General features: G+C 43.7%; 1 protein-coding gene across 1 annotated transcript in view; it reads right to left on the bottom strand.

The window, feature by feature from the left end:
- Positions 1 to 728: 728 nt before the first annotated feature.
- LOC109870064 (kinesin-like protein KIF19) overlaps positions 729 to 15504 on the bottom strand; it is a 73323-nt gene continuing 58547 nt past the window's right edge. Inside the window, exons 7-19 of the mRNA XM_020460386.2 lie at positions 13616 to 13762; positions 13282 to 13404; positions 12710 to 12866; positions 11389 to 11563; positions 10965 to 11163; positions 7080 to 7350; positions 5191 to 5312; positions 4856 to 5019; positions 4550 to 4655; positions 4224 to 4347; positions 3315 to 3709; positions 2886 to 3054; positions 729 to 2668 (exon numbers count right to left, since the gene is read on the bottom strand). Coding sequence (XP_020315975.2) covers positions 2541 to 2668; positions 2886 to 3054; positions 3315 to 3709; positions 4224 to 4347; positions 4550 to 4655; positions 4856 to 5019; positions 5191 to 5312; positions 7080 to 7350; positions 10965 to 11163; positions 11389 to 11563; positions 12710 to 12866; positions 13282 to 13404; positions 13616 to 13762 — 2280 coding nt within the window. The 3' untranslated portion in view covers positions 729 to 2540. The remainder of the gene's footprint in view (positions 2669 to 2885; positions 3055 to 3314; positions 3710 to 4223; positions 4348 to 4549; positions 4656 to 4855; positions 5020 to 5190; positions 5313 to 7079; positions 7351 to 10964; positions 11164 to 11388; positions 11564 to 12709; positions 12867 to 13281; positions 13405 to 13615; positions 13763 to 15504) is intronic.

The following is a 15504-nucleotide window of genomic DNA, read 5'->3' on the forward strand; positions in this document are numbered from 1 at the left end:
TTTTAGAGAATTTGTCAGTTTGTCTTATTGGCCTCACAACAGCAGATGAAGTATAACCACGCCAGCCCAGGACCTCCACATCTGGCTTCTTCACCTGCGGGACTGTCTGAGACCATCCACTCGGACAGCTGATGAAACTGAGGAGTATTTCTGTCAGTAATGAAGCCCTTTTGTGGGGAAAAACTCTTTCCCGATTGGCTGTGCCTGGCTACCCTGTGGGCTCCCCCATGGCTGAGCCCATGCACAGTCATGTGAAATCCATAGATTATGGCCTAATGAATTTATTTCAATTGACTGATTTTCATATGAACTGTAACTCAGTATAATCACAAAATGATTGCACGTTGCGTTTATATTTTTGTTCAGTATACAATTGGGGAAAGAGTTGTTTTGATCACACATCAGCACAAAGACCTTTGTTGGAACATTGTGTACTGAAGTTGTCATAGGAGATGAAAGGACAGGAGGAGCATATAGTGGTCGTTTGGTAGTACTGCAGACGTTTTTGATCACCCTGTTTCATTCCGTTACTCTATCTACTGTTGAGGAAGTGAACTGCAGCGCTTACATACGGTGTAGGGTGAAGTTGCTCTAGACACTGATATCAGTGTTCCCTACTAATGATTAAGGTTGTGATTGGGGAAAGGGAAGCTGATCCTAGATCTGTACCTAGTGTAGACTTCCCCAGAACACTTACATACAGTGACATTAATCACATCACAAACATCTTTAGGTTTTTACTGGAATTTATTTAGTTATAAAAAGTTTTTTTTTTTACAAAACAAATAGAAAAAAATGTAAATATGAAAACAATGACAAAGACTGTAATTTGGATAATAACAAGAAAAGGCAGCCGTAAAATGGGAATAAAAAACAACAACCATCCACAGTTGGGAATGCGTTTTGAAGTGCCACATTGGGGGGGGGGAGATAATAAACACATCTAACACAGGATCAAATCATGTCTGGGTAGGTGATAAGAAAAAGGCATAGACCGTGGGCTGTTTCAATGACTGTCCAAAATAGCACCCTATTCCCTATTTAGTGCACTATTTTTGACCAAAGACCATATATGGAATACGGTGCCATTTGGGAAGCACACAATGTGAATGTATAGACTGTACATCAAGCTGAATACAAAAGTGCACAGTAATCATCCACAAGGTCATGTTTCTCTGATCTCATTATGTGCTTTTGATAACTGAGATTGAGATTATACCTGGATTACAGATCTATGTAGTACTGAATGATAATAATAATATTATTGTTGTTCATATGTCAAATCTACACTCAGAGAATGTTGATGTACTGGGTCCTGTTTTCTATCCTGAGTGCCAGTCTGTTTGTGTTATCATGCCAACTCTCTGTCACTCATTGTGATGCCAAACATTTGGCACCACAATGACAGTGATTAAGATGGCAAGAGCACAGATCTGGGACCAGGCTAGCTGTTTTCTCCATCCTCTAAATAATGTCCAGGACTTATTTGTAATTTAACTTCAAAGCAACAAGGTTGGATTGACCCAAAAACAGCTGCCTGACTGTCTATAAATTAGATTACATTAGTTAACATTTCTTAAAAATCAATTCATTCATTAGCTTGATGTAACATTGAGGCTTCATCAGCACATTATCATGATAATAAGCATTTAGTGTCATCAAAGCAGTATGATGTAGTCTACTAGTCTATTGTTGCGCAACAATTAGTACTGTCTGCTTTATAGCATAGGCCCTTACCACTCAGGTTCTACAACTGACGCATATGACACATTGGTTGTGATACAACTGATATTTTTGTGATATAACATAGTTTGTCTGCACAAAAAATGTGTACACAACTATTGTGCGGTGAGAGTCCATAATAATTTTTACGGAGTAAATTTTTTGTGCCAAATCATTTGTACAACCCGAGTGTACAGAGCCATAGTCGCGGTCAGTGGTGGCCACTGGACGGTCACTCACAGGAACACTTTAGCAGTGGAAACGAGGGAAACAAGAGGAGCAAGGAAAAACAGTCACAGTGTGTCTGAAATGGCAACCTATTCCCCATATAGTGCACTACTTTTGACCAGGGCCATTTGGGTGCCTTTTTGGACTCACTCACAGACAGAAGAGTTGTCTTTGGAGACTGTGATGGTGAGGTATTCAATCATCTTGTCTAGGGGCATCATCCATCCTATTAGTGTCTCTCTATGTAATCAGCACAAGGAAAAGCTAGGTCTCTGGGTTCAACATACAGCCAGTGTGGAGGTGGGGGTCATGTGTAAGCCCCCTCTCATTGGGGGTCTCAAGGCTGTAGATTTAGACTGGGCTGTGGGCCAATCAGGAGCATGAAGGTGGAGACTGGAGAGTCCAGTTTTGTACAGTCCAGTCCAGTCTAGTCTAGTCCAGTCCACATTCTCAGGGTCAGCTGGTCAGGGTAGTGCTGGTGCCTGTGTAAGAAAACCCTGGGTCGTGTCCATTAGGCAACAAACATTGCTAAATGTTTTCCATTCCATGCCCTAATGAACATGACCCTAGAGTGGCAGGCTAGAAGGCCCTCAGTGCCTGCGGGTGCGCTGGCCTCCGGTGCCCGTGGTGGTGACGTAGAGTAGGGGCTGGGGCTGGCGCAGCTGGGACGCACGCTTCAGGTTGCTCAGATGGACTGGGGAGGACTCTGTGATGGGGCCTGTAAAAAACATTAGAGCCCTGTTTACGAACAGTACAGTATGTCGATATATTTCATTAGCTACACAGTAAGGAGATAAGCTAATATCCAAGGGCAATTCATCCAATTTGTCCTGATGGTGGTGCTGTGGGTGCCATAGGCCTTGAACCCCGCCATGGCTGTTTGCAGCAATATTTTGTATTTTTTAATCTAGAGGTGTAGGAAAAGGGAGGCTGACCTGTTTGGTGGTTGTTGTGGGGCAGCCGGACCTTGGTGAGAGGAGGGACCCCCCTGTGCTGTGGGCGTTGCAGGGGGGCCTGGGGCTGGCCGTTGATGTGGAGGTGGGGGTCTGAAGTGCTGTCCAGTGGGCGGACACGTTGGGCAGCCATGGTCTTAGACTGAGACAGCTGAGCAGGGGGAGGGATTGAGAAGTGTGTTAGGGCTGATATCATGTAGGCTATGTACTGTAACATTGTCTGTGGTTGGAGCCCCTTTATATGTCTAGACTTTATACTTTCCTCTCTTTATATATTTATATAGACTTTATATGTCAATCAATCAATCAATCAATCAATCAATCAATCACAGCTGCTGATGACTCTACTAACATATATTACTGAATAATAAAATCCTTCTAAGGGAGCTAGATAATGAACACGCTACTTACTGCTTGACCTGTGACCTCGAATGAGCGGGAGCGTCTCTTCCGGCGGCGAGCCTCGAAGTCCTGCTCACGCAGGGTGGGGTTTGGGTTCTTGGGGGCGGGCTGGCGGTTGCGTGGGCGTGTCCAGGTGCCCTGGGAGCCAGGCCCCTCCCCTGTGCTGCTGGATAGGTTCTCATCTGAGGTGGCGTGGCGGAGCTCGGGGCTGGGCTGCCGGCCGCGAAGCAGGGCCAGGCCCCTAGGGGGCGCCTCACTCAGAGACAGGCTGCTCTTGTGCTTCTTGGGGTCCAGGGGGGAGGGAGGAGGGGGCAGCCTCAGGGCGTCCACTTCCAGGGCTTTAGAGCGGCGGCAAGCAGCCTTCACTGCGATGTTGTGGATCCCTTTGAGGATCTGCTGCCTCTCTGTCTCAAGGGAGACATTTGATTAGTAGGAAATTGAGACAGAGGTTCTACTACGAACGCATCTAGTACACAAGCATCCTGAAGATATTAAAATATAAACGTTATTCTCCCCAATCGTCCCTAGATTATATAACGGCTATATTCTGTATTCGATCAGTTTGTGGTTTGTGCCCACAACTACAGATGTAGGATCTTAATTTGATCACACTGTTGCAGGAGTACTTTCCTGCAATGCAGAAAATGTCAAACTTGTAGTAGTGTATTTAAGGTTTAAAAAGGCTTCTAAAGTTTGTAATTTCCACTTTGAAATTTCAGACTTGATTTTCCTTTACGACAAATGTATCAATCTCTACAAAAATGTCCATTAATTATAGTCACATAATAATTCATATGACCTGTTGTAGCAAACTGACCGCTGTAGCAAACTGGCTCAAATTAAGATCCTACATCTGTACCCAAAGTACTCCCTATTCTGTAACACTCCTGTCTGCTGTAGCCATTGGGTGTCGCTTACCCTTGCGTGTGAGGGGGACATCCTGGCCCGTCTCACTGCTCTCAGGGGAGGAGTCCAGGTGACTGCTGACACTGTGGCTGAGGTGGCAGTAGCTCAGAGTGGTCTCTGGAGCCAATGGCTGCAGCTGTAGAGGACAGAGGAGAGGGGACATGTGGCATTATACTCACACTCTCATAGGGGAGTATGTACATATGAAACCTGGTAGAAATGTTGCCCTGATATGGCTGTAGCCTCCATTACTATGGAGTCTCCACACTTCAGGTGTAATGGCAACAGCTGTATCGGCCCTAGTATATATCACAGTGTGGATGGTACGGGGTTCTCACCTCTCTGTTCCCCTGGCCGTTGATGTGGATGGGAGGAGGGGTCATCACAGCAGAATGTTTCATCTGTCTGGCATGGGGAATGCTCTTAAACACCCGGTTGTTGTCTCTGTGAGAGGGAGCAGGAAGGAGGTAGGGGGAAGGAGAAATATAGATAGAGAGCGAGAGAGAGAGAAAGAACGAGAGAGAGAAAAAGTCAGTTAGACAAATGTCCTTCTATAGAAGGTGGAGATACAGACTAAAGTGTTTCTTCTTCCTAAACCAACCACCACCGTCTCTCCCGCCCTCCCAATCCCTCTGTCCTCTTACCCTTCAGCCTCAGGTAGGATAGGTGGCAGGGTGTGTCTGCGGGCCTTGGCCCTGCCATGCCTGGTCTCTGAGCCCATGGTGCGAACGCTCTCCTGGTCTGAGTCCACGTCCTGCAGCAGGCCACGACCTCGGCTGGGTAGGCTGATCTTGGGCAGGGAGGCCTCCTGGAGACAGCAAATGGTACAGGAGGAAGGATGCGTTTATATATTATAATTGTGTGTGATCTCGATTTCAATCTTAATCCCGTTCTCTATCTGAGTCCAGTGATCTTGTCCAGGGCTGTTCATGTGTGTGTGTGCATGTGTGTGGTGTGTGTGTGTGTATCTGTTGCCTACCTTGAGTGTGCATCCAGTGACCTTGTCCAGGGCCATGGCTCTGTCCAGGTTCCTCTCGTCCAGCTCTCTCATGTACATCCCATACAGCTCCTGAAGGTGGGGAGGCACCAGAAGGCTGTGGTCTGCAGCAACACAACACAGGTTAGAATACTAGTCACACTACAACACAACATCAACCATGTTAGAGTAGTCATACTACAACACTAAACATACAACTACGGAAGAGTATTACAGCCAAGTAAAGAGAAAACAGTAATAAACAGCGACAGCTGGTGGTAGTTGGATTATTTTTTGCACAATAGTATTTAAAGTGGCAATATTTTGAGAATAAACTTGAAATGTAATCTTGAGAATAAAGCCAACATTTTTTTGAATAAAGTCACAGTTATATTTCAAGATTAATGTAGGAGAGTGGGTTAAGTACATGTCTCCCTGGCTCCCTGTTGATGTCTGAGTTAGATGACATGGTGAAACTATACTTTAGAATTGGCTTTAGTAAGAAGGAAATCCAAGCACTTTTAATACATACAATGTAGTAACCATATTATTATAAGTATTAGGACCTGGATAAGGTTGTGCCACAGATTATTTTCAGAAGGATGAACTGTGGTTACAGACATAGGTACAGAAGGGCGGGTTGTGTGTGTATGCAGGTGTGTGTGTGTGTGTGTTTGGGCGGTAAAAAGTAGCGGCAAAACAAACAAATGGCCATCAATCCAATGATCTAATAACTCGCGCACACACACATACACACACACAATTTCAGACTAAAGGCATACACTCTTATAACAGCAATGGTGAGCACTAACAAACAAAAGAAGTTCTTGCCACTGTCACTGAATGCGAAGAGAACTGGGGTTTGGGGGCAGCCCTTGAGCCCGACAGGGACGCTCAATCCTAGTTCATGCAATCCGTGACCTACTTTCACAAGATAATAAACTGGCTGGCATAGGCCTATGAGGATACTTCATTGGAAGTGTAGCATACATAAAACACCATCGATTACGCACAAATTTGGGACATATAGGCTGCTGGCCTAGCTGTTACTCCCTAAAATATACTATGCACGATGTTGACAGACGCAGGGGTTTGAGGATAACATTGTAGCGTTGCGTGCATCAGGGACTGATGTCTATTTGCAGTCTGACCACGCACCATGGCCGTTAGAATGGTATTGCTTTGGGGATACTGTGTGTGTGACGCCTGTTTGAACGAGTGTTTTAGATGCTCCTGCCACACACACCTGTCTCTACCACCTGTCTCTACCTATGTAATCACACAGAAAGGTAACATACCTCATCAGAGACTGTGTGGTTCATCCTTCTGAAAAGAATCTGTGGCACCACCTCTTCCAGGTCCTAATAGGCCTACTTATAATAATATGGTTATTATGTCCTAAAAGAGAAAGGATTTCCTTTTTACCAAAGCCAATTCTAAAGTATAGTTTTCTCATCTAACTGCAGGCATTCCACGGTGATGAGCCAGGGAAACAAGCAGTTAATCAAACCCCTACTTTAATCTTGAAACATAACTTCGACTTTATTCAAAAAATTTAATTTCAAGTTTATTGTAGAAATATTGCCACTTTATTCACAAAATTGTATTTAGACTTTATTCTCAAAATATTTTTTGAAGTACCATCCCCGTAGCTGTTAAATTATTTTTTCTCTTTACTTAGTACTAATACTCTTCCCTACACAACACTTACATACACAACATTTAATTGTTACACATTCAATCAATCTCACTGCGTTTGCAAGATCACTAAAATGTAGACCCTGGATAGCGACTTCTAGATCTCCTCTTCAAAAATACCGAAGTCTGAAGTCTATAGCCATTGTAGTAAAACAAATGAAGTAGTGTTGGTTTATGGTGTTGTTTGGACACACCGTTAATGAACTGTCTCTGCTGCTGGATGATCTCGTCACAGAGGTGGCGGTGCTGCTCGAAACGCTGCACCACAAAGTTCTTCTGTCGGATCACGTTGTCTTTGAGCAGGGCGTGGGACTGCATCTTAGCGTTCTCGATCTCCAGCTCGTGGACCTTACAGAGGAGGCCCAGCACCTCCCTCTGCTCCTCGCAGCTCACCCTGCGAGGGAGCAGCTCCTCCAGGCGCCTGGCCCGCTCGCGCAGCTCCACAAAGTGGCTCTCTAGCGACGCCTACAGGACATGAGGACAAACAGCAGGCAGGGCTTAATGGAATCCTCACCATAGTATGTTCTTATCATGGTACACGCGGGTCTACTGTACAAGGGGAGGCTGGTGGGAGTAGATTAAATGGAATAAACCATTGTAAACCATGTGCTTAATACCGTTCTATTCATTACAATCCAGCCATGACAATGAGTCCGTCCTCCAATATCTCCTATCACCGGCCACCTCTGTACTGTACAATAGAGAGCAATAGTAATGGCTGCTTTTAGTAAGCACTAACGAATGCTAACTCCACCATGGATCGTTGGTCAAAGCCTATGGGGAAATGTATGGATTTTTGGGATAAACACCAAAAATAAAGTATGTGATAAACACAGGTTTAGGAGATCTTATCTGTATTGTTCAGCTATTTTGAAGCATTTATGTAATGAAAACAAGCACATAAAGTGAATCAAGGCTTCATAATTCATAAAGGTCACTTTAACTGACTGATATTACAGTGCCTGTGGGTGGCAGGTAGCATAGCGGTTAAGAGCATTGGGCCAGTAACCGAAAGGTCACTAGTTTGATTCCCTGAGCCGGCAAGGTGGAAAAATCGGTCATTCTGCCCAAGTTAACCCCCAACAATTGCTCCCGGGTGCCAATGATTTCAATTAAGGCAGCCTCTCTGATTCAGAGGGATTGGGTTAAATGCGGTAGACACATTTTGGTTGAATGCATTCAGAGCTGTGCAGCTGCCTAGGTTTCCCCTTTCCCTATAGAAAAGTCTACACCCTCTTGGACCCTTTTCACATTTTGTTGCGTTACAAAGTGGGATTGAAATATATTGAATTGAAAAGATAATTCAACAAATCTTTTACAAATGAATAAACATTTTAAAACGAAAATATTGTCATTGCATAAGTATTCACCCCCTTTGTTTAGGCAAACCTAAATGAGTTCAGAAGTCAAATATTGCCCAACAAATCACATAAGATATATGGACTCACTCTTTGTGAAATAGTAGGGATTGGCATGACTTTTTAATGACTACACCTTCCTCTGTCCCCCATACATACAACATCTATAAGGTCCCTCAGTCAAGTATTGAATTTCAAGAACAGATTCAACTACAAAGACCACGGAGCTTTTCGAAAGCCTCATAAAGAAGGGCAGTGATTGGTAGATGAGTAACAATAACAAATCAGACATGGACTATTCTGTATCTTTAAGCATGGTCAAGTTAATAATTATGTTCTGGACGATGTATTAAACTACCCAGACACATCAAAGATGCAGACGTCCTTCTGAACGGAGCTGCAGGACAGGAAGGAAACTGCTCAGGGATGTCACCATGAGGTCATTGGTCATTTTAAAACAGCTACAGAGTTCAATAGTTGAGACGGGAGAAAACTGAGGATGGATCAACAACATTGTAGTGACGCCAAAATAATGACCTAAATGACAGAGTGAAAAGAAGAAGAAAAATATACCAAAGGAATACACTATTTGGCCTAAATGCAATGCCTTATGTTTGGGGCAAATCCAACAGCACACATCACTGAGTAACTGCCTCTTTATTTTCAAGTATGGTATGTTGGTGGCTGCATCATGGTATGGGTATGCTTGACATCAACAAAGCCTGGGGAGTTTTTCAGGATGAAAAGAAATGGGATGGAGCAGAGCACAGGCAAAATCCTAGAGGAAAACCTGCTTATGGTTTATGGTCAGATTTGCCAAATGGAGGGCGAGGGAGAGCTTTGAATGAGTCTGTGTGTGGAGTAAAGGTGGTCTAGAGTTAGTGGGGACCTTCAGGTTGCTTTACACCAGACACTGGGAGGGGAATTCATCTTTCAGCAGGACAATAACCTATAACTCAAAGCCAAATCTGCACTGTAGTTGTTTACCAAGAAGACAGTGACTGTTCCTGAGTTTTGACTTAAATCTGATTGAGAATCTGTGGAGAGACTTGAAAATTCCTGTTTAGCCATGATTTCCAAAACCTTGATAGAGCTTGAAGAATTTAGAAAAAAACAATATTGCACAATACCGGAGTGCAAAGCTTCTTATGAAACTCACCAATGAAGACTCACAGCTGTAATATTAGTGTTATAATATTATTTTTCATTAATCTTAGAGAAATACATTTTTGTTTGTATTACTGTCGTTGGTTTGGGTTGCGTTTTGTTTTCCCTGTTAAGCAGGTTTATTTCACGGGACTGTTTTTCCCACACGTTAGTTTAGCAGAGGATTGTTTCCTCCGTTTGGGTTACTACACTGCGTTCCTGTGTTCTTGTGGCTACGTTTGTGGGCCTGTACCTGTTGTGTTGGTGGACAGTAAATAAACGCCCTTCTGGGATATTCTTGCTCTCCTGCGCCTGACTCCACACCCACCTCTCCTAGGGAGATTCTGACACTTTCCTAGTTAAATAAAGGTAACAAAAATAAAAATAGAATAAAATGCATGCGATCTCCTAAGCCTGTGTTAACCTCAGACCTGATTTTCAGGTTTTATACATTTCAGGTTTTATACATGGACCAATGAGCCATGCATGACTAACTCATTTCCTTTTCTTTAGGACTACGAGCTCTGTTGTCTAGTTCACAAGGTAGCCTCAGCAATATGACATAGATGCAGAAAGTAAATTAGTACATTGTACATTTTTGTAACAACGAAGAGCGTTGAAGCTCTACTTCTCCGCTGTTTTGGTCCAGGGGCTACACCACGCTCTTAACAGCGTGAAGCGAACCCATGCACATGCGCAGAAACTGTCTGTGACTTTGTGAGAGAGAAGTCTTGCATCTCACTCATCTCAATATCTGCGGTGCTGCTCGTGGCAACGTCATTTCACCGAGTCTACCTTTAAGCTGAGTCTACATTAAAACAGTTTCTATCTCCAGGCCATCAGATTTTTTTAATAGTCACCACTAGCTAGACTCCGCCCAGTATCCTGTCCTGAACTTTAGTCACTTATTAGCCTGCTACCACCCGGTACTCAATCCTGCACCTTAGAGACCGCTGCCCTATGTACATAGTCATTGAACACGGGTCATTTTAATCATGTTTACATACTGTTTTACCCACTTTATATGTATACCCTGTATTGTAGTTATGGATCATCCTATATAACTACTGCTGAACACACATTTTCTATTCATATAATGTTTATACACACCATGATATATCTATTTATATTCTAGACTAACTTTGCTCTATATTTCTATATTCCTTTATTTTTAGGATTTTAGTGTAATGTTTTGTATTGTTAGGTATTACTGCACTGTTGGAGCTAGAAACATAAGCATTTCGCTGTACCTGCGATAACATCTTCAAAATATGTGTACGCTACCAGATTTGATTTGAAGCTGGGTAACCTAAGACAGGGTTTCCCAATCTCCATCCTGTGGCCCCCGTGGGTTCCCTTTGAGTTGTTTTGCCCCAGCACTACACAGCTGATTAAAATAACCAACTCATCATCAAACTTTGATTATTTGAACCAGCTGTGTAATGCTAGGGCAAAACCCCAAAACCTGCACCGACAGGGAACCCCTGGACCAAGTTTGGAAAACTCTGGCCTAAGCTGTGTGTGTGATTCTGTAGTTCCCTCTAGAGGTGAGAACGGGGGACTACAGTAACCTACCTTCTGTTTGCGTATCTTCTTTTGTTCAGCCATGAGAGTGACCAGATTCTCTCTGGCCATGGCTACTTCCTGGGTCTCAGTGCTGTCTGGGGGAGACTCAGGGCAGTCAGAGTCCTTCTCACTCTCCTCCTTACTGAAGCTCTCCTTCCTCCTCTCCGCGCGCCACTTCCTGCGACGACGACTCCGCTCCTGCTCCCAACTACAGGAGGGCACAAACAACAGGGGTTGAGACACACTTATGTTATCTATCACAGTCATTTAACTGCTACAGGTAAAGGCTACAGGTATAGAGGCAGTGGTATGAGATTATTGTAGGTCACAAATGGTACCCTATTCCCTATATAGAGCCCTATGGGCGCTGGTCATAAGTAGTGCACTATATAGGGAATAGAGTGCCATTTGAGACGCATCCTAAGACACATACTCTGCGATGGTGAGCAGGTGTTTGGAGGTGTCCATCTGGATCTCCATGTTGCTGTTGTCCAGCTCCATCAGGCTCCTCCTGATCTCCATCTGGCTCCTGAAGGCCTCTAGGAGCTGTTCCCTCAGCTGGTCCATCTCTGCCCGGCTCGCCTGCGTGCTGTGGGCCTGCACCTCCGCTGTGTTGGTGGCAGTAGAGGAGAGAAGTGTTATTGTCTGTTGGAGGCACACACACGTTTTGTTCTTCTATCCTCGTGGGGACCTACAATTAATTTCCATAGTTGGGACCTACAATTAATTTCCATAGTGGGGACCTACAATTAATTTCCATAGTGGGGACCTACAATTAATTTCCATAGTGGGGACCTAAAATTAATCTCCTTAGTGGGGACCTAAAATTAATCTCCATAGTGGGGACCTAAAATTAATCTCCTTAGTGGGGACCTAAAATTAATCTCCTTAGTGGGGACCTAAAATTAATCTCCATAGTGGGGACCTAAAATTAATCTCCATAGTGGGGACCTAAATTGTATCTCCTTAGTGGGGACCTAAAATGAATCTCCTTAGTGGGGACCTAAAATTAATCTCCATAGTGGGGACCTAAAATTAATCTCCATAGTGGGGACCTAAAATTAATCTCCATAGTGGGGACCTAAAATTAATCTCCATAGTGGGGACCTAAAATGAATCTCCATAGTGGGGACCTAAAATTAATCTCCATAGTGGGGACCTAAAATGAATCTCCATAGTGGGGACCTAAAATGAATCTCCATAGTGGGGACCTAAAATGAATCTCCATAGTGGGGACCTAAAATGAATCTCCATAGTGGGGACCTAAAATGAATCTCCATAGTGGGGACCTAAAATGAATCTCCTTAGTGGGGATTTAAAATGTATTTCCATTCAAAATCCTATTTTCCCCATTCCTAACCTTAACCTTAACACAAACCCTAAATCCTAACCCTAACCCCTTACACTAGCTCTAACCCTAAACCTATCCCCTAAGGTTAAAATAGCCTTTGTCCTCATGGGGGCGTGGGAAATATCCCAATGAGGGAGAATTTTCCTTGTCTTATTATTCTTGTGGGGACTTTGGGGATTTTAGGTCCCCACAAAGATAGAAGAACCAACCAACCAACACACACACACACACACACACACACACACACACACACACACACACACACACACACACACACACACACACACACACACACACACACACACACACACACACACACACACACACACACACACACACACACACACACACACACACAGTGAGGAGGCGAGGGAACAATTAGAGGTCAAGGTAAGGTCCTTACCCTGGACATGGCGGATGTCAGCTCGGTCAAGGTTGAGCTGACGTCCAGCCTGATCAGCGATCTTCTTTTTGAGCCGCTGGATCTCGCTGCGCAGGTCAGAGATGATGTTGGTGTACTGAGCAATGTGGTAGGACACATTCAGCAGGTTCCTCTTTACCTGGAGAGAGAACTGTGTTATAACAGTGTAATAACTGTGTTATAACTGTGTAATAACTGTGTTACAACTGTGTAATAACATGGCGTACTGATGATTTAGTAGCACACGTTCAGCAAGGAGGAACCTATTGATTAACTATGAAGCCTAATATTGACTGGTTTGGTGCTTTGTTATAACTGTGTTATACTGCAGACCTAACAGGATCTTTAACCTTTGGGGGTGGGGGGGGGTGGGGGGGGGGGGGTATACGCTGGTTTACTCTAAATCACTTTGTGATAACTGTGTTTAATTAAAAAGGGCTTTTTGATTGGTTGATTGATTGGAAAATTGAAAGATCGGAGAAAAACTTTGTCCCACACCTCAGTGATGGGTGGCAGAAAATGGTTGACGTGCATTGTGTTGTGTATTAAGTCACCCGTGTGCGGATACTTTTGGCACGGTCGGCATAGCTAAGTGTGTTGCGAGACTCCTCGAAGGCCAGGGAGGCGGGGCTAATGTGGGCTATCATCACCGTGCGACTGTTGCCGCCCAACGAATCCTGTAAATCAAACACATAAGAACAGGAAGTGAATGAATGCAAGTGGAATGCAGAATAATCTGAATGATGAAAAAAATACAGCAAAAAGTAGCATTGTACTGTACTGTTTTGTATTGTTTCATATGGTATGGCATCGTAGTGTAGTGTAGTGTATTCATAAAGCACGTGGCAAGTCAGGTCAGTTTGTCTTTGACAGGTTGCCGTACTGTACCTTGAGCAGGCGCGTCAGCTTGCTGTCCCTGTAGTTAATGTATTTGTTGCCGTGTTTCTCACTCAGGGCGTTGATGCAGTTACCCAGAGCCAGGAGGGAGCGGTTGATGTGGGCCCCTTCTTTTAACCTCTGACCTCTGTTTTGTGTCTGGGAGAGAAAGATGGAGCAGGTTTAATCACTGACCTCTGTTCTGTGTCTGGGAGAGAGAGAGGGAGCAGGTTTAACCTCTGACCTCTGTTCTGTGTCTGGCAGAGAGGGAGCAGGTTTAACCCCTGACCTCTGTTCTGCGTCTGGGAGAGAGGGAGCAGGTTTAATATCTGGCCTCATGTTCCAGAGGATCAATTTTGCTGATCAAATTGACTGATCTACAAATAATAAAAATAGTGGTTATTTCAGGTGCAAGGTGATTTGTACGTCAATCAGTCAGTCTGTCTGCACTGCAGTCATTGACAGCAATGTAGTCGATCTTGAACATGCGGCCATTGTCTCTGAGTTGCAGGCCAAGACGGATACTGTCACAGTTAACCAGCAGAGGGCGGTCCAACCTTATTTTTCTCTCTGCCTGCTGTGACATTGGAAGTCTCCAGTATAAAAAAAAATCTATGTTTTATAACCGCTTATGAGTTACGATGGACACTGTCAGTGTCATAACACAATATAAGTGTATTATAATGCATTATAAAGGATGTTATTATATACACTACCGTTCAAAAGTTTGGGGTCACTTAGAAATGTAATTGTTTTTGAAAGAAAAGCAAATTTTTTTGTGCATTAAAAATAACATAAAATTGATCACAAATACAGTGTAGAGATTGTTAATGTTGTAAATGACTATTGTAGCTGGAAACGGCAGATTTCTTTATGGAGTATCTACATAGGCGTACAGAGGCCCCTTATCAGCAACCATCACTCCTGTGTTACAATGGCACGTTGTGTTAGCTAATACAAGTTGATCATTTTAAAAGGCTAATTGATCATTAGAAAACCCTTTTGCAATCATGTTAGCACAGCAATAAAACTGGCCTTCTTTAGACTAGTTGAGTATCTGGAGCATCTGGGCGTTTGTGGGTTCGATTACAGGTTCAAAATGGCCAGAAACAAAGAACTTGAGAAACAGATGCCTCACAAGTCCTCAACCTGTAGCTTCATTAAATAGTACTCGCAAAACACCAGTCTCAACGTCAACAGTGAAGAGGCAACTCCGGGATGCTGGCCTTCTAGGCAGAGTTGCAAAGAAAAAGACATCTCAGACTGGCCAATAAAAAGAAAAGATTAAGATGGGCAAATTAACACAGACACTGGACAGAGGAACTCTGTCAAGAAGGCCAGCATCCTGGAGTCGCCTCTTCACTGTTGACGTTGAGACTGGTGTTTTGCGGGTACTATTTAATGAAGCTGCCAGTTGAGGACTTGTGAGGCGTCTGTTTCTCAAACTAGACACTCTAATGTACTTGTCATCTTGCTCAGTTGTACACCGAGGGCCTCCCACTCCTCTTTCTATTCTGGTTAGAGACAGTTTGCTCTGTTCTGTGAAGGGAGTAGTACACAGCGTTGTACAAGATCTTCAGTTTCTTTGCAATTTCTCACATGGAACAGCCTTCATTTCTCAGAACAAGAATAGACTGACAAGTTTCAGAAGAAAGGCCATTTTGAACCTGTAATCGAACCCACAAATGCTGATGCTCCAGATACTCAACTAGTTAAAAGAAGGCCAGTTTTATTGCTTCTTTAATCAGAACAACAGTTTTCAGCTGTGCTAACAAAATTGCAAAAGGATCTGGCGTTTCCAGCTACTATAGTCATTTACAACATTAACAATGTCTACACTGTATTTCTGATCAATTTAATGTTATTTTAATGGACAAAAAAATTGCTTTTCTTTCAAAAAC

Source organism: Oncorhynchus kisutch, linkage group LG25 (genome assembly GCF_002021735.2).
Source record: "Oncorhynchus kisutch isolate 150728-3 linkage group LG25, Okis_V2, whole genome shotgun sequence".
NCBI classification, from domain to species: Eukaryota; Metazoa; Chordata; class Actinopteri; order Salmoniformes; family Salmonidae; genus Oncorhynchus; species Oncorhynchus kisutch.